Below are 24,521 nucleotides of genomic sequence, written 5' to 3'. Positions count from 1 at the left end.
GCAAATGATACTAAAACATTCCATTTAGATGGCTATATGAATATATATGACAGTTTGTATGCGGTCGCATGCTGCCTTCGATCGTAATCGTCTCGGTAGGTGCGTACATGAGCGTGCGTTAGGTGTGACATTTCTTCGGGTCCAAATTATTGCTCACGATTCTCTCATTTAAAATATGCATATTAATGGTGTGATGTTCGGCAAAGTAGAACGAGATACAATCATTCGATTGTCATCGCAAACAAGCCAACTAACTAACCGAACGACCAACAAACTGCAATCATGCACACATCTCTCCGTCTTGTTGTATCCGGAATGTCAAAATAAACGCCAGTTTATTCCAAGAATATTGAAAAGAAACATTTGAAACCAAAAAAAAAAACGGTATTTCTCTTTCTGTATCATAGCATTGGCTAATGATTTCTTTGTTGTTTCGTCACCAAGCGGTTTTGTGACATCCGATATTGCACACAAACACATACATTCAATGTGTACCGTATACGCTGGAACTTGGTCTCGTACATTGAAGAAAGCATAAAACAAAACGATTGATTTTATTGTTTACGAACGAAGAGAAACCGTTGAGAAATTGTTTATTGCTTTGCAATGCTCTGTTTGAGTGTGCATTTTATTTATCGAAGAAAATCATACTGCGTGTTAGCGTTCTCAGTCGGTTGACAGACGAAGAAAAAAAAACTCAACGTATCTGTGTGCACACACACACAGAGAGAGTGTAGTGTGCGATTTGACACTTTGGTTTTCGACATTTTTGCATACATCTTTGACAGACAGTGAATCAGTTCAAAGGAGTGTATAAATGAGTGAACATCACATGGATGATAAAACAAAACCAGACGAAAATTGTGAGTCTATAAATATGGCGACGCCAGAGTTGAATGTCGACAAAATTGTGGAAATTTTTCGCGAAATTGTAAAGCGCAAGACAGCGTACAATGAAACAAATCTGCATTACGAGTACTTTAAGCGGGTTGGTGATACAATACCATTCAAATCACATGGATACTCATCGTTGCGCGATTTGATTCAGAAAACTGCCGGCGATCAATTTTACTTTGAACGAGTCAGCAAAGATTTGGAATTCATTGCACCCAAACGGATCGATCACGATTATTCAACGGTGAATAAGGCATTGAAAAAGGTTACAACGACGGTGTCGACAAATGGAAAAGATGAATGCTACAGTATATGTTCGGATGCAACAAAACGTATACGAGTATCGAATAATATTATTTTTGGCCAACCAAAATCGACGGGAATCAACAATCCATTCCAGAATATTCGCAATGACATTAAAATTTCGTTCGATTTTGGCGCACAAAAGCGTGAAGTCGATTGCCAATCGACAACAATTGATGCAAGTACCATGGAACAAACAGAGAGCGTCGCAAATGACAAACAACAGCTGGCTGAAGATGATGTGACTTGTGGCGGCACTTATTCAACGGCACGAACCAAAGTTGAACCAATGATCATAGAAGAAGACACCGATAATTTTCCATGGGACGATAAGTATTGGCACTTGAAAATCTCGCATGTCAATTCAACAAACGAAGTGTGGGCACGGTTCTTTGATAAATTTGATGTAAGGAAATGAATTTTTTTTTTTTATATTCTCGAAAATCGACGAAAATCTTTCTGAAGTGTGTGAATGATAATTTGTTTTTACTGTTTTCAAGGAACAAATGCGTAAAATGACATCAAAACTCATTCAAACGATCACCGCCAATCCGAAACGCTGTCGAATCCGAAGCAATGATGATTTGTATGTGGTGAAGGATAAGCAAAACTACTATCGCGCGACTGTACTGAAAATTGAGCCGGAAATTGTTCAGTGCAAGTGTTTTTTAGTCGACATTGGCTGCGTCAAGTGGTTTGATGAAGACGAAATTTTCATATGTCCACGTGAATTCCGTGACATACCAGCATTGGCGATGCGTTTCTGTTTGTACGGTTTGGTTGAATTCAAAAATAGCCGAAGTGCCAGCGAGATTACGGTGAATGAGTTGTCAAACAAAGAGCTATGGGCCAAAATTAAAATCAAACCAAAGGATTTCTATAAACAAACCGGCAAACACAAGCCAATTCCGGTCATTTTGTACGATACCATGAATCGAAATGCACGCACAAATATCAGCGCTGACATAATGGAAAAAATTGTGGCCACATTTAAACCGCCAAAATTGTCAAAGACACGCACAAACTACGTTTCAATCACGCACATTTCAAAGGTGACCGGCAACATTTATTGCCATTTGATCAACAGCATGAACGATTTGAAGTATGTGATTGGAATGATCGATGCGGTGGTTGAAAATGGAGTGCGCCAGTCATACGAGCATTTTGAATCCGAAACGGATTTACACGAATTGTTAGCGATCAATGCGAATAAATTGTATTTGATTTATTCGGAACACGATCAAATGTGGTATCGGGCCACAATTTTACAGTTGGAAACTGATGTGAGCGAATCAACCGAGAAGAATATTTGCCGTCAATGTAACGTTTACTGTTTTCTGGTTGATTACGGAAATACACGAGTTGTGAATTTGACAAATGTTTATGATTTGCCGGGCATTTTGGCACGTTATCCACATCTTGCGGTTGCCATTACATTGGATGGTGTACACATGAGTCGCACCAAAATCGATCAATTGAAGATGCTCCTATTGCCCGGAGACAATGTTTTTGTCGATGTCATCGAAACGATGAACTGTGGCGATAGCAACAAAACCAAAACGGTTTCAGTGGCAAAAATATCGAAACTTGAAAAGAACATGGTGAACAACGAAACGTATGTGTCTGATATCAATTGGAAACTTAAGAATGGCCACTAAATGAAAGAGAAAAAACTGTTTGAAAATGAAGCAAATTCAATCTGAATTTTGAAATAAGCACTAAAAATTAAGATTTAAAATTTTGACAACAAAAAAGAGAAAAACGATGACTTATTTTAAAATAATAATGTTATTTAATTCGAACGGAATTTCAATAAAGACATTTTTTAAAAAAATAAACACCATTGTTATCTTGTCGCTTGATATGTTTTTGAATAGGTTTAGGAAGTTGGCGAGAAAAGGAGCATTTAAGTCGATTTGTTGACGATGATATTAAATTGATAATCTTGGAAATTCGATTCGGTTCACGTTCAACTATGAAAGGTAAGACGATAAAGTCCTATTTGAAGGAATTTTCTGTTACATTCTTGAATATTTGCTCATAAATCTCTCGCCGAAAGCACTTTTCTTATTCTGTTCAAAAAAAAAAGAACTCGAATAAATCCGTCTAGTCATACGATTTATCCGTTTAGTTGTCATCGTTGCTCCAACAATTCGAATGCACATTCAATGCAACGTAGAGAAAGTTGAAGAACGAGAAAAAGAGAGAAACAGGGAGTGGGTGAGATAGAAAGCGAAAGAGAAATATGAATGACCAAGAAGGAAACAGAGGAAGAGATAGAGAGAGTCGTTAAAGACAGAAAGTGAAAAAAAAACCAGCCGACAGTAAAATCCTGATATACATGTGCGCGCTCAATAAAATTGAATCAACAATACGATGGCGATTATTTGATCAGTGTAATTTTAATGGATTTGTCGACTGTCGAAATGTATTCGTGTTAGTTTTTATTCATTTTTCCTTGTCTGATTTCTTCTAAAAACTCCAAATTGCTGACCATCTTGCTCATCTGAATGCTCCCTCTCTTTCTTCGTCCCTCCCTAAAATTTGACTGTTTCACCACCATGAAACACACACCATCACATTCACGAACACAATCAAATTCTTTCGTTATTGTTTGCAACGTAATCCGATTATTTTATTTCATCTTTCTCTCTCTCTCTTTGTCCATGTTTCGAGCAAAAGAAAAAAGTGTCTGCATCAGTTTCGAGAAATGAAATCAAAAATAAATGTATTTCACCACGACTACACACCGATTCGATCAAATTCAGTTTGTTTATCCACTGATGTCCGACAATATAGCCAGAGTTTTATGGCTAAAATTGCATTTACGCCACTGATTGACAAAACCACATTGAAAACGAAAAGCGAAAAAAAAATCAATTCAATATAACAAACATTTCGGGAATATTCGGTTTGATGGCCGTTTTTGTGACATAACAATGGATTTGGATTGAAGTGAATGGGAAAATCGACTTTCATCGAATGGCATTTCTCTTTCTCCCACAGTAAATCTAGCCAATTTGTCGGAATTCCCAGTTCATCAAAGGATACTATTACAATGACCCCTTTTGTAAAGTTTCACAATGCAAATTCTCTGTTGTAACATTACATCGGTATATCACTTCCGTATGCAAATTGGACATGAAAGACAAAAAATAAATCTATTTGTATTACGCAAAGATCTGAGATTACAAAACAAACAGCAGTAAGCATTGAAATGTATCATAATGCTAAAGATGTTGAATCAGTTACACAACCAAGCATCCAGTCTGTTCGTTTGTAGAAATTAGAACGATGTTTACAATCAAAAAGTGTGCAGAAGTAATGAACATCAGGCCAACAGGCATTTAAGTTAACTGTATAACAAATGTTTGTGAAAAATCAACATCACACTCTAAATATCACATAAGGAACATAAATAAACATTGAAACACATCCATCCGATGGCCATTTGTTGAATTTGAAGCATATTGTGTGCGATTCGAACACATTTCAACCACAAACGAATGCATTAAAATATTGAATTCATGATTTCTGTTGACGTCATAGATTAAATGGATTTTATGTATTGAAAAATTATATTGAAAAAAAAAATACATATTTTCACTTGGGCCATAATCACAGTTCCTACGCGATTGCAAAATATGATTAAATTTCAATCAATGTCGGTGAATTAGTAAGAAAAGACTTTCAAACACATTGAGCATTTTTTTTATCATTTCTCAATGGAAATGCCAATCACCGGGTTTATTCTGAAATAAATAAAATTATGCTAATTCAGTCAAAAGGAAAAGAGAACTCAATATTTCGCCTCTGTTGTGATATGAAAATGACTGTGGAAAAAAACAAACAACAATCTCTCTGTGTTGATGCTCATGTCCAATATTGATGCTTATGCAAAAAACGAACCAGAAAAGCCATTTACAATACTTTTTTCCAAAAAAAAAAAAAATCAATTTTGCCCATGTTGCTCTGGTTGAGCTAACTTGATATATGCCACTTATATACTTCAAAATTCGTCAAATGATGACAACACAAAAATGTATAATTTAAAAACCTCGACGCAGAAGTGACCACCGAATGAATTCCATTGTTATCGTTATTTGTTTCTTATATTGAAATTTTTGAATTAAAGGTGAAGATTTTGAATGGAAAACGGTTCAGATACGTAAATAAAAAGAAAGATACATAAGGATAAGGCATGTGTCAAGACGTGACTGCATGATAAAATTTGCAATTTTTAAGCACGTCCATTGCATAAACAGACACTTGTCAAAGTCGAAAATGTTTTTTTTTTATTTATTCATAAAACTTATGCGGCCAATGTCCACTGAGTATGCAAAAATTGCATCGGTTGTGTTATGCAAAATGAATGTGATTGTTCAGTTGCACGGAATTTCAATATTTCGATTAAAATCCAGTGGAGAGCAGTTCATATATGGGCAAAGATTATTTATTTATATATAAGGTCATTGTCAAAGTTGTGTGTTTGTTTGAATTTCGGAGAATTTGCGATCGATAAATGCCAACGGGCAAAAAAAAATGTTCATTGCTATTTATGTGTGCCCGTATTCGAACGAAACAAGAACAAACAATCTAGTTTCGATGTTTTTATCCATGTCTCAATTGGGTTTGGTGTATATGCAGTATTCCATAATGAACTTCATCTTTATGGATAATATTTTTCTATTTTCTCGGTTTGAAAAACCAGTGTCATGGCTTCTCGGTTTAAAGAGCCGGCTACTGGGATTTGAAACAAATTTAGTGGATAAAGTTGGTATTTTCATTATTTTCCAGATAGGATTTGGGGTTTTGTGTTTATTTTCCGTATTGTTTACGAAATCCAATTGGCTTGTGTACTGCAGGCGCTACGATGTATGTAGAGATTCAAGTTGTTCTTGATTTAATTGAATCTAAAGTGCTTTCAGTAATTAAAAATAGATTAACTTCAAAACGAAATTAAATGAGCAGTTCGAGTGCATTCAGTTTTTTTTTCATCAGAAAATGAGAAAAAAATGATATTGAAGCGTTTTTTTCAAACACGTTCAATGATTCCTTTTTTTCCAATTTATAGACAGAGAAAGCGTTGTAACTGCCAATTTTCAATGTAATTGGATGCCACTTCCTGCTTGTAGATGAAAAATGTTTTGAATCAACACATTCACCATCTTTTTCATTTTCAATGTAGCTAAATCATTTGTCTGCATGTTCAAAGTTGTCCAGTTGTTGCAAACTTTAACATATTCCACCCATTTTACACATATTTTGACATATTGCAACACGATTCTACACTTTGACCAACGCAAATACGAGAAACGATAGATGCACAGTACGGTGAACGAGCAACACCAAGTTCAATGATAAAATAAAACGATATCGACAAACATGGATTTTGTTTGGGCTTTTGTCGATTCGATGCACAAATAAAAGAGATAGCGACTCTTATTTTTCCTTTAATTTTAACAGTGTGTCCATAACATATAGAAATAGCACTAAATAGTGTCGATATCTATACTATATCGGTGCACTATATATGGAAGATATTTCCGCAAGACACCGTAACTCACAATCGAAGTGAGTGCGAACGGCAAAAATGTTGACGCATACACACAGTTCTTTCTACTGCCGTACGGCAACTTGTGATTTTTCCCGTCTACACTCACTTCGATCGTGCGATACGGTACCGTGCGGCAATATCTTCCATATATAGTGGACCGATATAGTATAGATATCGACACTATTTAGTGCTATTTCTATATATTATGGACACACTGAATTTTAAACATGCTGGCGACTTTTCTGGCCACACAATACTACATTGCACGCGCGCGTACACACACAAACACATCCTACGGTTTTCTGAGTTTGAATTTCATGAGAATTGCCGACGATGGCAAAGAACATTGCATATTTGTCTTCTTATTTTCAATCGTGTGTGCACAATTCTTGGTAAAGCACTTAAGTTTTCTAGTCAGAATCAAACCGAAGCGAGTTAAATTCATGTGTAATGGAACTTTGTTACAAAATCTACTCAATCAACATCGATATATTGAGTATGTGTGCGAATAAAAGAAGAGGCAAAATGATAGAGAAACTTCGATAAAACGATGGAGATGAGAGAGCGAAAAAAAAAATAGATAGCAGTTGGCAGAAAAACAATCTTTGGCTAACGCTAATAATGTTTTGCGTACGCGTTGCCATGTAGAACATTGGCATTTTGCATGGATATTAGTAACACAACAAACACGAATCAAAATGTTATTTAATGCACTATTACGATCGGCGAAACGGAATTTTGCGGAGCGCGTCTATCAGACACAAAACAAGCACTGTTGAGTGCAGATTTTCGATTCACTCTGCCATGCCATACAAAAATCCAGTATGTACGTGAAGCATCGTCGAAAATTCACACAGCAACAGCTACACCAAAGGAAACTGCATTTCAAGTTTAGCATTTAACATTGGCATTACGTGATTTCTTATTGTTGTACACGGATCAAAGCACACACACACACACATACAGACAAATACTGAGCGAGAAGATGTGAGAGAATCAGGCACCATTTATATTTCGAATAAAGTATAGTAAAATTAGTTGGATTTGCACTTATTCGCATATGTTTCGTTTATCTCGCAATAAATTTGCGTTTTATTCGCTTCGATTATTTGAATCTGGATTGAGATCGAGACGTTGGAAAATTGCAAATATCTTTCTTTATTTTCTCTTCGCTCTTTCTCTCTCTAACCCCCATCTCTCTAAGATCTAAGTGTATCTTACGAAATCTTGGCGTTAGACAGCATTCATTTCAAAATATTCCATTTCGAACGATAGTAATGCGATTCGTAAAGTAAAGTATAAGCAAACTACCGATTTTGGAAAACTTTTTTGGCAAAAACGTGCGTATAATTTTGAGATATCACACAATGCGCACTAGCATTTTGCAGACAGCATAAGAATGCGATAAGTTCATCGACTCGTTGAAACATATTTGAGCAATTGAAAAGCGAAATAAAAAACGACGAAGAAACGATAGCAAAAATGCTCGATAAACAAATCGGCGCGCATTTAAATTGAAAAAGCCGTCAAATACTCCGTTATGCATGCACTATTTTCAAAGTGCATCAACAAAATGGGATTTTCTTTCTTTAATATGCGAACGAGAAAGTGCCGACCGCGCGTAATACGGAAGCAAAATAGAAATTCCACAATCTAATGGAACTTGGTGCTTTTATGTGTGTCGATAGGTAGAAAGATTTTCGAATTAAAATTGTTCCAGCTCAAGTGCTTTGTGTCGCGGTATTGCAACATCGATTCTGTTGTTTACACAAATCACAAGAATCTTTCATTTCTTTTTCGATTTCTGAGCGAAATGAATGTTAATGCATGCCGTTGCAATGGTATTTTTGTTTTTGCATAGTAAAAAAAAGAGTCGAACCGAAGTGCCGTTACAAAAAAAACTGTCAATCGACGTCGATTGTTATGCTTCACCATACCAATTCCATTTCAAGTGTGTGCACCATTTTCGCATGCACACAACACACAACACCAATGAATGACACTTATTGGATGATTGTATATCTAAAATGGATTACAATTATATCATTTTCAGCGCGCAATCCAAACCAGACCGATCATTTGGTATTGTGCAACACAATGGTGCGTGTTTATTGTTTTCTGCAACTCTTGTTAATGTTCTTGATGCCGTCACCGTTGTTTGTATTAATTGTTTCAGTTGCTGGCCCCCTTTTTTCCCGTGCACTTTCAACAATGGTCGCTTTAATGACTAATTTGAAGTTCCGCATTTTTGACACATTAAACAAAAACTAAATGAACAACAAACAGATCAATATCAAAGCAAACGGAATGAAGAGATGGAGATCGATATCGACCCTTTATTGTTTCCCTTCTCACTTTTGAAAAGTCAATTCAAAATCCGTAATTAAAGTCGCTTTAATATTGGAAAAGTTTTTTGGTTGCCGCTGCTGCGGCTGTTTTGTTGCTGCAGGCAACCGAGAAAGATAAAAGCTAAAAATCCTCTCGAGATGTGAATAAAACCGGCTCTGTAAATATTATGATGACTGTGATGGAAAATATGGAATATATCTGACATGCTACAAAAATAAAGTCAGATGCGTCACGATGTCTAACTTTAATCCAAGTAAATGTGCACAGGGATGCAATTTCGAAACCAGATGTTTACCATAAAGGTAACACGAGTTTCTCTCTCACCTCTTATGTTGTTGCATCGCATATGAAATCGATCACAATTTGACTGCACTCACCGTTGAATGAACCGTTTTTTCCATCGAATAGAATCGATGTTATTTTCTCACTGTAATATTTATCGTTTTTTCTTCTTCTCTGTTTGTGTTTAGATTGTGATAGTGTTCGAATGGCAGTGTTCATAATGCTTAGAGCGAAATATTTGTTTTTATAGTTCTTACGTAATGTAAATAAAAATGCATTCAGCAGATGTTATTCTTCCGTTCTGCTATTTCGAATCCCTTGCTCTTCGCTCATCAATTTCATATGTCTTTTGTTTGTTTTTATAATTTGTGCCGCTTCAGGTTAATACTCTATTTGTGATGCTTGCATAAGAACCGTCCCTTTCACAGCGACGCACATACACAAACACATGCCGAAAGACAATCGAATTGTAAAATCTGCAAAAATGAGCGTGATTCACGTGACCAGCTGATAACTATTGGTTTCATTCATTTGGTTTTTGTTCTGTTCACGGGTCACTTATTCGCCATCATCAGGTTTTATGATCTCTATACTTAGTCGATTAGTATTTTCCAATTTTCGTTGAAAACCGAATGCGAACGAAGAAATATGTGCAAAATTGAAAACAACTAGACCATGATTTGGTTTTTATCGTCTTGTCTACAAATTCGAAATGGGCAATAAATGGAACAATGATCACAATAAAAAAAAAAACTAAATAATGCTCTCGATTTATTGAAATATCATCAAAGCATACAATTGGTGTTGTCTGTGTGTTTGCCACTCCAATGTTCAGATGAATGCTTTTATTCAACAAATGAAGAATTACGACCAAAACTCCGACTGGTGTGCTTCAATTTTGATTGACGTTGGCGTTTTCAAAATAACTCCATGAACTGGCCAATTGAATTGTTTATGATTGTACTTGAAAGTTTTTTTGATGCAAGCAATAAATACACCATTAAACAGTTCGATTGAAATTACCTTCCGCCAACGCTGCTGCGGTGCAGCTGGTATTTGAGCAAGAGAGAAAAAAAGAGAAATTTTTTCCGCTTTTGGCCAAAGATGTTTGCTTCATTTGAATGGAATTAAAAACAGAAATGATTGAAAGAAGAGAAAAAAAAATGAAAATTCGAAAAAAAGAAAAAAAAAACACACAATTGAAATGGATACTGTTTGCCAGTGATGGATAATTGAATGGCTGACCTCATTGCAATATCAAATGATCAAATGTTGACGTTAGCCGCTTTGTAATCATCATCATCTGTTGGCAATTGGTGCACCATGATGAGATGAGACCGCTGTAAATAAATACATTTCATTGTTTTCTCGCGATGCAACGCGAAAAATATTGCGAAGCCATAGACACAGTGTAATTCATGTCATGCGGCGTTGTCAGAACGGATGGAGCGCAAAAATCGCAACAAACATTCATTTGGAAATGCGTTTGGAACCTTTTTATATTATTATATATTTTTTTCGTCCACAGACTTTGCTGAATTTTTTGTATTTTTTGCTTTTTCGTTTCATCAGCAACCATTATTGCAACGGAAGAGAGAGAAAGAGCGTGGACTGATATCGGTTCGTTTGTTTTTAGATATTAATTAAGCATGATTTCGACTGTACGGATCGGTACGGACCGTGTTGTATTCGTTTCAGTTTTTATAGTGATTCGAAAGAGAGCAAAAACAAGCAGTTCCGATATACATTTGCAATGGTGCAACATTGTTGTGTACATTCACTTTTTGTGCCATGCTCGTCTTTTTCCGCCATTTTTCTGCGCGCATAATTTATGAATGAACGATATAGTATAGTCATTCTTCGAATTCTTATTTTCATTTCATTTTCCCTGCTGCGAGCGTAACTTGAATGTTGTTGTTTTTTTTACATCTTCAAAACTCGCGTAAGATTAATTATTCAGAATCAATTTATTTGAAGAATTTGGACGGCGAATGGAAAATGAAATTAGAACAAATAAGATAACAGATCAGAGCTAGTGGCTGTGGAGCACGTCATGTCGGTGAAACAAACAATTGTGGAAATCGTTTTGAAAAACATCCAATTGCAATAACAATGAATGTGTTTGTTTTAAATTTTATGGTTCGATTCAAAAACTTAAGTTTTCCAGAGATAAAATGCAATCCGAATTGTAAATCCAAAATGCGTACAATGAATGCAATTCAAATTCAGAGAATATGCAGCACATTTTATGCATTATAAACTTTATAATATCCATTTAAATTAAATATGTTAAACTTTAACTGTTCCAAAAATACTACGGTGCAACGAAAAGCGTCGGCAGAAAACTTTGAAATAATAACTTTTTTTTCTTAAAGAAAACTTACTTAATGCACCTTCATTTACGATTACGGTGAATATTTACCTTTACAATACAAAGAAACGAATGATTCTTACTGTCAACATTTATTGCATCAATTTTCTGATTGGCGGCAATCACAGTTCGAAATTGTCGCATTAAAAAAAAACGAAGAAGCGAGAACGTGACAACTTTTTTTTGTGTCTTTTAAATCGTTTCGCAGATTGAAAATCACTGATTCGTATTTACTTTGTAGCCCGTGTGATTTTTTGATGTTGGGCTTCGATCGCACAAAATATGCTCAGTTAACTGAATGGACGTAGATAATAACAGCAATTATCTGTGATATTTTATTAATGTATCCAATGAAATCGTGCGATTAATTTCAGTTGATTCTACTGCGGATGAAATGTTATCTAATATAAAATGAGCTGTAGATTTGTTGCGCAGGAGTTTCTTTTTTTTCGTTCGTCGGTAATCTCTGTGTTTATTAAAACAGTTTACAACCTTCATTAAATTGAATTGAAAGCAATGCAAGCGAAAAAAACCGGTCTCATACATTATACAATATATCTCATTCTTCAACCATTCTGCACCATTTGATTGCACGCAGCACCATGGCAGATTCAAGCCTTAATATATTTGATTCATAAAATTGCATTCATTTTCATTCAAGCAAGCATGTCATCGGGTGCGCACTAAATCATTTCGAAACTCCGCTCTTTTTTTCATCCTCGTTTCGCTGGCAATCGCATCCTAAAATTAATTACGCGAAGCGTACACGGATTTTGTGCTGTTTCCAATGACATTCCTCGAATTCCGCACAACTTTTCAATCCAATTTTTTGCACAAGCTACAATCTCTTGTGTATTCCGGACAATTTCTGAAAATGATTTTAGTATCATTAGCAACTGTCACGAGAGCCAACCAATCCGCTGGAAATATAAACACTAGATAACAATTCTTAAGAAGATGCGAGCCGTGCTACGATCGAACAAGAATATAAGCTACACTAGATCTGCGTGTTTGGTGCAATCGATTTCGAGATGAAGTGTAAAGGCAGCCACTTTATTCTCGGTAGTCGGCGAATATTAATCGCTTATGAGATTACCAGCTATTTTGACTGGATGACATTTACGAATTGGATTCTCTTTAATTGCGCACTTGTTACACGTTTGCATAGAATCAACATCATCAGCAACATCATAAACAAAATTAGTTCAGCCACTTCTTCGCAGTATCGCAAACATTTGATGTGTCATGTGAATTTGGTGTAGCCATAACGTGGCTAAAATACGATAAGATGAATTTATATTTCACAATTATCGCACGGTCTATCTCCTCCGCCAGAATTACAACTCGTATGAAATTGCACGAGACAATCTGAACTGAAAGTTTGATACATTTTACTCCCAAAATAGCCAGTCGTTTTTCTCCCCCTACCTTGAGTTGAGTAGATGTAAACGCACATAAAATGAAATTGCGCACGTTATAAGTGTTTATCGTGCACGAAATACAAGACCAACATTGCTGCAAACGAATATTATTCAAATGAAAATGCGGATTTGAATGTCATGCTACCATTTTTTCTCATTCATAAAAATGATATTTATGGATTTTTTCTGCTCATTGCTATATGACTTTTTATTGCGACAATAAAGTCTGGACGAGTTGTCAAAAAAAAAACAGCGAGAAATATTTGGAACGTGGCCGCCGATCATTTCGGTGGCTCATGTTGAATGTGCGTTAGCAAAGCATCAACCAGATATTCACAAAGGAAACGGAAAAGAATTACATTCTTTGGCAAATAAAAACGAATTAACAATAGCCATTCGTTGTGAAATGTGTTGACAATTGAAGTCTCCTTTTTCTACTCTTTCTTGACTTTTTCCAAAACGATTAAACGTTTTGTCCAATTTGAGTTTGTTCTTATTTCTAAAAAGGTAACATAACAATGGAACAATAACAGAGAGCTGAAGGAAAATGGCAAAAAAACGAAATCCTTTTCAACTTGAATGAATGAAATCAACGTTCGTTTGTACGGAACTGATCTCTTAAGCCAATAAAACAATTTGATTGAATTGCTTGATTTGGTTGTTGTACTCTCATCCCGTTCGCTGTGTCCATGAACTTAGTTTATCGACATGAGTGCCAATTTGTGGCACTCAACCGCAAATCCATTTGTGCCCGATTGTTGTAATGAACAAGACTCTTGTTTATACTTATAAGCATGTGACGGGAATCTTTCATGATTATATGCAATAAACCAAATCTCATGACATTGAGCGAAAAAGTTAGTTGCAGGCGCGTGTGTACAAGAGTTACGGTTTTGGTTGTTGCATGGACTGCAATGAAAATCATTTGCAAAATTACTGCTGCAACAGAGATGTTTCGACAAGCAAAACAATTTCATGTTAAATTATACGAACGATACACAACGCAAAATATCACTACAGATTCACGAATAAAGACTATACAGAATAACAATGGCAAACGGGAGAAAAAAAATAAAGGAGCTCAACGGTCAGATGATTGAAATAAATCTTATTTAAAAATCTCTCTCTCTCTCGTGAGAGTGTATATACTTTTATTATTTGCATGTCAATTGCTTATTTCGAATTGAATATTATGCAGAGCGCATGTCATACAACCAAAATGCCATTCGTTTGCAGCAAAACGAAAGAGAGACTGTATCAGTTTCTGCGAAAAGAACACCGAAATTGTGTTGCATGGTCGAGTAAATATATCACATCATTTTACATTTCGATACCCAGAGTTTATCTCTCTCTCTCTATCTCTCTTTTTTTCACTCAGCAAATGTACAAGACAATCACAACAAAAGAAAGCCCCATAAACAAAAGCAATTCCCATTTGGAATGGCACAGAATGAAATGGCATGTACAATTGTACATACTGAATTTATGCAACAATCACATTCAATCATCACATGAAAAAAAATGAATTAACCGCTCATAAAACCCAAATCTCGCTCTACAGCATGGGCACATCGTCGAAAGTTTAGACTCTAAGCCCGATCGATATCCATACACATATAACGTAGTCTTCGGTTTCGGGCACTTTATGTGGCTGGTTTCGAATTGTGTGTTGTCAGTGCTTCGTTGCACAATTTTATAATTTAATAGAAAAACTGAGATACGTACGGGTCTCAACAGTTTTCACATCCAGGAAATCGATTTTCATTCAAACCAGATGCAATTTGAATATTTACAAATGTGTTCGGCTCTTAATAAAACTCGAATAAAATATATAATTTGTTTTGCATTTAAATTTGCATCAAATTTTTGAGTTCTTTTCAGAAAATGTACGATATATATGCAGGAAACTACAAAAATAAACTGTGTCTCAAAGTAAAAGATCGAGTGACGAAACCTATCGAAAACCACACGTGTAATACAAAATTATTAATATTTTGTGGTAGTGTTGATAATTAATAAAAACTCCACTAGTTAATTTTACTTTAAAATAAATATTATTTAATGAATCGTATGATGGATTACAGCTGCGTAGTTCTGTCTAATGCGTGCGAGTGCGGACGATGCGCTACGATGTTCACTGGACGGCGGTCAATCGATAAGAGAGCGATCCAATTTTCGTTCCGTCACTCGCTACCAAAAAACTACTATAATTGTGACAGAAATTTGACAATGTGTTTCATTTGTTTTTATGCATCTGGTAATATTTAGTACCAAATTTTAATAGCAGTGAAGCTGCCACAATTTTGCTGAAAAATTACTATCACCAACCATATCACCAATAATTTTTGCCACGAAGTGACAGACATGTTTTTCTTTCTATTGAAACAATACGTTCCAAGGGCTTGGAATGTTGGAATTTTGTTTTCTACGTAACTCTAGAAACTTTTGACATCAATTTTATTCGTTAATGTAAATATTTGTGATACATGCGCTTCAATTTGTTGATGAAATGCTGGAAAATAATGTCGAAAATATTTAAGAATAAATGATAGTCATGATGGTATGGAATCATCATTGACGCACATCTTTCCAATTCGCGTGAAAAAATGCCGTGTATATAAAGGAATCTGTCGCCAGCAATAATCAATTAGTTCTCAGAAGACACAGGGGATAAAAAATGGAGTCGTTTTCAATTTTTCCGCTCTTGGCATTATTGCTGTGTGTTCAGGTATATTATTTTGAATAAACATTTCATATCTTTTTCATCAACTTTTCTTCTTTTTTTTATTTATTTAGTCGATAAATGGCCAGGATTTAAGTTTTGATGTATTTCTTGACACCTATTATAACAGAGCGAATGCTTCTGGAAATAATATACCAGAAAATTTGGAATTCATGCGTGAAATATCTTTGAACATCGATCATATTCGTGACCAATTTTCGCGTTGTGCGCAGACACTTGCCGATGAAGAAGGTAAAGCGAATCTGTTGTCCAAGGTGCCGGCAGGCTTGAAAGTAAATGGATTGGATGGAGTTGAATTTTGGACACATAGACTTTCAAACGTTAATGGAGGACAGAAGTTAGTTTGGGAAACACACCAAGGAATCATCAATGAAATCGATTCCGTCTTACCCGTACATATCGATCCGCATTTCTATAATAATTTCTATAATTGGTGCCACCACCCCTTTGACGGTGAACAGTGTGCATTAATTCAGACAAAATGGTTAAAATCCATGGCAGGAATACACTCAACATTTGGTGTGAACTTGGACAAAGTGACAAAGGAGGTATTTGAAGTAAAAGAGACACTTTCAAAAAATATCAGTCAAGCCAATGATTGGTTCGATGTTATTTTAAATGCTAATACGAAGCCTGCCAAAGTGTTGGAGGCTTTTAAAAAAGTCGAACCATTCACTAATACCATAACAAGTGTACAATCACTGTTGTTGCCAAAACTTAAAAATGTGAAAAAACTTCTAAATCTGTACAATCAACAGAGAACTATATGGGCTAATTTCATGATGGGACTCATAACCAATCCCGACAATGTTTTTAAAAGACGGCATTGAATGATGCTAATAGAAGAACGATTTTATTTTCGGCCTGACATTACATGCAAATTCTGCAAAAAAAATGTGTATAAATTTTATCAAAATTAACATTATTCGTTTTGTATTCAAGAATGTTATTTAAAGAAAATACTGAATAAAACACATTTAGGTTCTGTCAGCCTAACAAAAAACATATTTCCCCAATTGTTGGTTTTTATTTTTTTTATTTTTGTTCAAACAAATAAGCCTTCGTCACTCATCCAGTTTGTCGTCAAATGTGATAAAAGACTGAAATTTAAGTCAAGCTTTTATACTTTGAATTGAGAGCACCGTTGAATTTCGCAATACGCTATGTAAATTGACTTAAAATACAAAAGTATCTGTGTGTTAGTGTCCCTTATATACATCTCAGTCATTCTGTTGGTTTTATCTCTCGTTTGATACATACAATTCTAATCGGTTTGACGTAAGTGCACATATTATAAAATTTATTGGCTTTTGCTTGTGCGAAACAATCGCCTGTGGATAACAAAAAAAGGAAATTGAAAGTGTATGTCTGTTTTTTAATTCGATTTATTATTGTTCGCTATCCGGACCCGGCTATTCAATGATTGTCTAAAGTGTTAACTCCTGACGCCAGTTTTAATCATTTCGTAAATCGGAAAATTTCGCCGACCTGTCTTTTAATGCGCAGACAACATAATTATATGACTATTGTGATAGAGTGAATATGTGAGATTAAAATTGAGTGACTCTCGAAATGTCGCCACATCAATGCATTGATGTGTGATATACAATACGGTAATCCATTCGTCAGTGTCTGAGCCAATCCCCACGCGCGCACATACATTTTGATGTATGTGCAACGTAATGTGAAGATTTATCACATTCGTCGATTGTATGTGTCTTATCGAAAATCAAACGGCAATTTACAAATTGTGAACACTTTTTTTACAAAGTCCAATTTACACATTGTGCACGCGTGACGGCTTAACTCTAGGGGACGGAAACCATTAGCTAGTTTTTTTTTGTTTCAAGTAAAAACTAGGAAAATTAGAAAAAAACTAGCAAAAACTAGAAAAATTAGCAAAAATTATTTGACCCGCCATTTTGATATTGTGCCATGATTTGGTAACTAAATCAATTTTACAAGTCGACTATTGAAAGATACAAGTATTTTTGCACGATTTTGTGTTAAAAAAGAATAATTAAACTAATTTTTACTATTATAAGTGTATAATTATTCAAAACACATAAAAATATGTCTGAACAACTAAACGTCAAAATACTTCATTGTGTCAGTACAATCATTTGATTGTCATTTGACAGAACAAAAAACTAGAAAACTAGCAATTTCATAAAGAAATATTAGCATTATTAGATTATTCAAGCAATAAACTAGTAAATTAGCTAAAAACTAGTAAATTAGCTATAAACTAGAAAAACTAGCATTGGTTTCTCTCCCCTAGGCTTAACTTGAAGCTCATAAATTTACATGCATTTTACAATCATAAAAACATGCTGTATCCACATTGAAAATTATTTGTTAATTTATCTTATCATCGTTCTTTCGATATATTTCGTGCTCGGTGTCGATAAACGTTTTTTTTTTTTGCGTGATGATTGAGCGCAAACGGTTTTGAAACAAAGCGCTTAACAAGCTGCAAAAGACATGTTTTACCGGCAAAGTGATTAAATAATGCATGGCACGATACACGATCTTAACCGTTAAACACATACATATTGAGAGGAATAAAACTGTATCTAGAGTATAAATTTTGTGCGGTTAACGCTCTTTCTCGCTGCCATATCAAATTGTATTGCAAAATTTACATCAAAACATTGTAACGCATCGATTTCATGTCACATACTCGCAATCTTGCTCTCTCTCTATCTCTGTTGTATGTGGAAGTGTTTTAACAGTCATTGGGCCGAAACGAAAACCGATAAGAAACAGCGAGAAAAAAATTATAAAAGAAAACACACGACTGTAACAAATCAGAACCTAATTTACGTAATTAAAACGAACACATTAAACATCTAATGAACATGCATTTGGTGCTCAGTCTTTCGCAAATTGTAAATAGCACTTTAATCTCGGCTTTTTTTTCGCTTAATAAAATTGCTTCCTTTCTCTCTCTTTATCTCTCTCGTTCGGTGTATTGCGTTTGGAACGACCGTGTTTCATTCGACTTTATTCAACGTGGTGAATTTTTATTTTGGCATGTGAGTTGATGGGTCGTTTCGGATCGATTAAAACAAGGAATTCTTTTACGAGTAAATGTATTGCGATTTTTTTTGTGCCACGACGTCCAAGATTATCTGCGATGACCTTTTACTAGCCGTACATCGATCGAGTCGACAAAATGTGCTTTGGTTCATTGAACAAACGATTGGGATTTTTCGTAATTCACATCTTGGTTGCGCCTTGACGATCAAACAAAGATGTACTTAGCAGATTTTCTTAGTTTTTGATGTCAATTTTACACGAGACGCGCATTTTCAAGCAACGGCACAGAGCCAAATTCACTAAATCCATATCAGATAGACGATGCAAGACGAGAAAAGTGCATTTGTTTTTCGTCTAACTGGCTACCAAGTAAAATGCAAACTGAACAAAAAAAGAAATGGACATAATACGAAGTTTCGAGTGAATGTCGAAAGCGAAGAAAAATCCAACAAAACCAATTTTCCTTGATAAAAAGCAGGAACGACACAAAAAGCCAGAAGTTGAGCAAACGGGTTTTCTTAGTTGAGAATATGTGTTTTTAGCGAAAATGATGCCATTGATAAGAGTGGTTTTCTGGCCAGCCATCGTCTCGCCAATGTATGCTATGTGCACACTCAATGGAATTATCATTCAATAAATAAAACATTGTCAAAAGTGCCAAAATCACAAAAACAACAGCCACAAAAAAAAAACATTGTCATTTCAATTAGATAAAAAACATGTACATTTCGGAAATGCGAGACACAATGCCACGATCACAACTACCACGACGACGACAACGACAACATACATAAATGTACTGAATAACAGAAAAAAAGTACTCATATAAAAACGCCCAAAACTATATCATATTCGCGACAATAAAGACCAACTAAGTGCCAAAAATAAGCGGCAGCGACAACGCCAAACGAGCAAGTAAGAAGTTTATATTTGTTAGTATTTAAGTTTGTTCAACAATTTTCTTTGTGTCTCTTTTTTCTTCACGTTCTTATTTTCAGTGGATAAATTGAAATAAATAAAACATTTAACGACTTTTGACTTTGGACGAAGACAAACAAACAAACAATTCATTGTGAACGACAGAAAGACACAAAGTAATGTTGAACAATGAAGAAGCACAATTTCGAGTATTTTATGAGAGAGAATATACCGATTACATCCAACAGCTCACAAAAATATTGCATTTCTGATTCACGACATTGTTCAATCAATTTAATGGCAGCAGTTGTGAGCACGTTGTCATCGATTTTCGTTTCAAATTGTGTGAGTGATTGTGTTTGAATGCATTTTTCGGGTGAATTTTGCCAAAATTGACAACACACGCTGATTATTATTATTAGATGAAGGAGGAAGAGCCGACGGAAATGGTGCCGTTTTTTCTCTTTTTGGATATATTTTTTTCAATCAAAATACTTCCGTTTTGGCGATCAATAACTGTTACACTGCCAAACTGTGGCCAATCGTTTGATTTTTTTTTTCGTTGGACATTCGATTCATAACAGATTGCTGTCTTTCCATTCAAACCAGTACACGGAATCTGACTGTGCAATTTTTCAAATAGAATTTTTTTTTCGAACGAGCCAACATTGACATCTGTTTGTGTACACACAATGTGCACATAGAATTGTGTTTGGCAAGTGAAGAATGGTAATAATAATGTGTGCATAGCATCACGTACAATGACTTTAAAGCAGCACATAATTGCTTGTCATGCACTCGAGCACGCACAAACTTAAATCAATCATCGTGTTCAACTCGGCGAAACAATGCAATGCATTTCAACAACGTTTGATGATAAAAGAAGACAACATTAGAAGCGAAATAAAAAAAAACACCTTTGGGTCTTCGCTTTTATTCATCACCTGCCTTCTCATTATATGAACCCTTCTTGGCATTCGATCGATAGCGCGACGTGACGAAAATAGCTCAACTGAATTTCGCCGAATGCACCATGATGCGTCTTCGCTTTTCGTTCAATATTGTCGATGACTAATTAAACTTTGTTGATATATTTAATAGATAGCCTTCTTCAAAAGTCACTTCCGGTTAAAACAAAACACTTTAATCGAATTCCTTTGAAAGTTCAATAGATTACATTACATAGGAGTAATGACATCGTTTACTTATCGTTAAATTTCCAATATAAAGTAATTGCCTTTTTTGTAATCGAAACTTTTTAAATCGAGTTTCGGTTCTCATACGCTCACGGGCATTAGTTTTCGATTTTTGCAACATTTAACATTTACATAAGGTAATAAAGTGTTTGTACAACGGAAATTAGGTTTATTATTGTCGCTGTTTATGAATATACAGAAAGTGTCGATAACATAGTTTCTTGTTGTTCTCACACGGCCTTATCTTGAATTGATGGCGCAATAGCGAGACGCATTTTCTGTGGAGGAGTTAATTTCTTTGCATTAAATGTCAAACGATGTTAGTTGCTATATTTATACATTGTCTGTAACTGGGATGTTGTGCAACATCGATCCATTTCAAAATCATAAAAAATGGGGAATTTTTTTTATAGAGGTTCTCTCGCTCTATTATTATGCCAGTTAAGGAATGCAATGTATTTGCAATGATAATGAATACGATCTCTATTATGATCTAAATAAAAATGCCATTCATGATTGTTCAATAGATTGTGCCGATGTGGCCACGATGGTGGAGATAGAGAAAGAGAAAGAGAGAGAAAGAGAGTAAAAAAGTGGACGCAAGATGCAATAAGGCTATTATACCGCTATTCATTTTCTCAATTGATCAATGGACTAATTGACGCCCAAACGGGTGAACTCAAGAGAGCGCGTCTAAAGTCTTTAATAAAATTTCCGATGGTTTTTATTCACTCTTCTCATGGCAGAAGACATCAACATAATTTAATAAACATAAAAATGAAGCCTTTTTTAACTTGGCAATAAAAAGGCTATCTTAAAAACAGTCCATATATGAAATCATTATTTATCTACATCTTTTCCCTTCTCTCTCCCCCTCATCTCTAACTCTTTCTATGCATAAAAATTTGCGTGAAAAATTCTAGACGCGAATATAAGAAAGTGGGTGTGATGCACTAATTGAATGTGATGTGAATGACAAAAACTTGTAACGACATCATAAATTAAAATTATCTATACACGTTGAGTGGCTCTTCTCTATCTTCATTCACTTGCAAACGTTGGAAAATGCAGTTCATTACGAACAGTAGTTGGCACACGAAAGTGGATATTGACCTCCGTCATTCTTGATTTGCTCACACTTTTTATCCCTCTCATTGCCCCCCATTTCTCTCTGTCTGCTGAGCCGACGACTAAGTCTGGGCTTCGAAAAATTTTATGACTCTTTTGGATCATTAAAAAAACTCTTTTTTCATTTATGTATGCAGGAGATGAGAAGAAGTGATGCCCCGGAGCCGTTCACCTACTGCAAACGTACACACATACACGACATATCTTATCAGTTTGGGATATATCCATTTGCGCCGTGTGTTGTATACACGTATATCATGTCATCGGCAAATGCAATCAGATGGAAATCGTTATCATATCAAGCCATTTGTCGCGCAACCAGTTTCAAACGATAACACGATTACCATGGGCTGATAAACTTTTTGCAGCGGTAATATAATCTCAATGCAAAATGCGGCAGCATCCAAGAGACACTCAAACAAACAAACGAAAATTCCAACATCGAACACAAACTGTGTTGCAACAAATTTTTTATTTTCGTTTGTTTGTGCATCGATTTTAAAATCGTGTTTCGGATTTAAAAGATTTCGATTACGCTACATAAAATATCTGTGGAAATCAACTCTTACGAAAATGCTGTACAAATAGAATCCCAGAAACATACCAATTATTGAAATTATATTTCTGTGAGTTTGAAATGTGTGTGCGCGCGCGCGGGCTCGCGTCCGATACAGATGCGACTTTATATATAGTAGCTGCGAATGGAATTTTTATGTTATGTTGAAAATTATGTGCGAATCGGCGAACGCTTTTTTTTAACACCATCGATATGGCGACGCTTAAACAGAACATGAATGTTAAATAGAATGCTTTTCAGAGCTGTCTAGAGCTCTGGGATCGATCTGGTAATAAATAAATGTAAATGCAAGGAATGCTTGTTACGCCTGTTTAACTACCACATGAATCTTTTATTCTTGAGCATTTTAGAAATTTGAATCGTTTTTCACACAGCTAATATGTAGTATAAAACGCAACAGTTTTACTATGTGATGTATACAGATGCCATTTTTGCAAAACATTCAATACCAGAAGAATATATCGCATTTTAAACGCGTTCGACGGAAATTTATTGACCAATTGCATTGATTTGTTCCGCTTTTTTCATCTTCTTCGCCAGAAATGATGCTTATAAACACATGATTTATACACTAAAAATCCAACATATTTATGACTTTGAAGAAATTTTTCAGTCATTTTAAATGCTGTTAATTCATTTGAACTCGGTTTTAATTACAACCATTTTTTTCCGTGATTTATTTATCGTTTTGGCTCTGAATAGCGATTTTCATTTAAAAATTGAAAATATGTTGTTGTTTTTTTCTCTGCGATGTAATTGAATTCGACTCAATTTATGACGCAGAATGAAACGCGTATGTTTATTCATACGCACAAAGTTAATAATAAAATAATGTTGCGCATTTGTTTGAACAGTCCAATGTTTCAACAGAAAAAAATAATATTTCAATGACCAAACACCAAATGGCACATTGTTATTCCGAAATGGTTGTCATAATTGGCAACTCTTTTTTTTACGAAAAAATAACGAATTTTTCAACTTCAAAGAATGATGGTAGACATTTACTTCCATTCGCCATGGAGTTATTTATTTTTCAAATCGTCACCAGTCTTTTTTACTAATTGATTTTTGTTGCTGTTTTGTACGACAACCGCAGGCAATATCGATTCGGTTGCCATTCTTAAAAAATGTTTTATGGGAATTAAATTAAGTTAAATTTGTATTTAAATTTAATTGAGTCGGCTTTGATTGGCATTTTAGTCTGTTTACGCATGAAGCCCGCGTCGTTGAGCATGATATATTGGATTTCATTATAATCCATGCCACTTGATGGATTTATGTATATTCTTAAATGGAAAACAAATAGCATATGATCTATCTCTTGGCTTGCTCCCATGCGTCGAATATATGTATTTTTGTGCGGGCGGTATTATTAGCAACTGTAGAAACGTTTTATTTGATAAAAATATTCGAATGTTTTCAACTTTTCTTAACATTTAACAAATATGGTTTTGGGCTTAATGGGATTCGCCTCCGTTTATGCCAATCAATCCCAAGTCATTGATTTCCGCGAATATTATCTGGTTAATTGAACCAATATGCTGCTGTGTTCTATCTCAAATCATCTCCGCATGTCAAAAATGGAAAAAAGCAGCACATTCAGTCGTGTTGGTAACGATTATTAAATCATCTCGAGTGCAGGCATACGAATAATTATATTTCTGTAAAACGTCTCAAGAGACCACAATTCCAAATTTAGTTCAGCTGTTAATGCGCATGAAAATTGAAAAAGTGCACACA

General features: G+C 35.1%; 3 protein-coding genes across 7 annotated transcripts in view; 2 read left to right on the top strand and 1 right to left on the bottom strand.

Annotated features, from left to right (window-relative positions):
* The window catches only part of LOC116349303, a 169,534-nt gene that overhangs the window by 130,629 nt on the left and 14,384 nt on the right, over positions 1–24,521 (bottom strand). The window lies entirely within an intron of this gene.
* On the top strand, positions 778–3,035 carry LOC116349304. The gene is made up of 2 exons (XM_031780683.1): positions 778–1,603; positions 1,698–3,035. Exons 1-2 carry the CDS (start codon positions 818–820, stop codon positions 2,853–2,855), a joined length of 1,944 nt encoding a protein of 647 aa, XP_031636543.1. The 5' UTR covers positions 778–817; the 3' UTR covers positions 2,856–3,035.
* Positions 15,776–16,886, top strand: LOC116349306. The gene is made up of 2 exons (XM_031780685.1): positions 15,776–15,905; positions 15,974–16,886. Exons 1-2 carry the CDS (start codon positions 15,855–15,857, stop codon positions 16,748–16,750), a joined length of 828 nt encoding a protein of 275 aa, XP_031636545.1. The 5' UTR covers positions 15,776–15,854; the 3' UTR covers positions 16,751–16,886.

The sequence above is a fragment of the Contarinia nasturtii genome, unplaced genomic scaffold, assembly GCF_009176525.2.
Source record: "Contarinia nasturtii isolate CC-2019 unplaced genomic scaffold, AAFC_CNas_1.1 Cnas_scaffold_2861, whole genome shotgun sequence".
NCBI lineage: Eukaryota > Metazoa > Arthropoda > Insecta > Diptera > Cecidomyiidae > Contarinia > Contarinia nasturtii.
The sequence above is the reverse complement of the archived record's forward strand: the minus strand, read 5'-3'. Positions and strand labels throughout refer to the sequence as shown.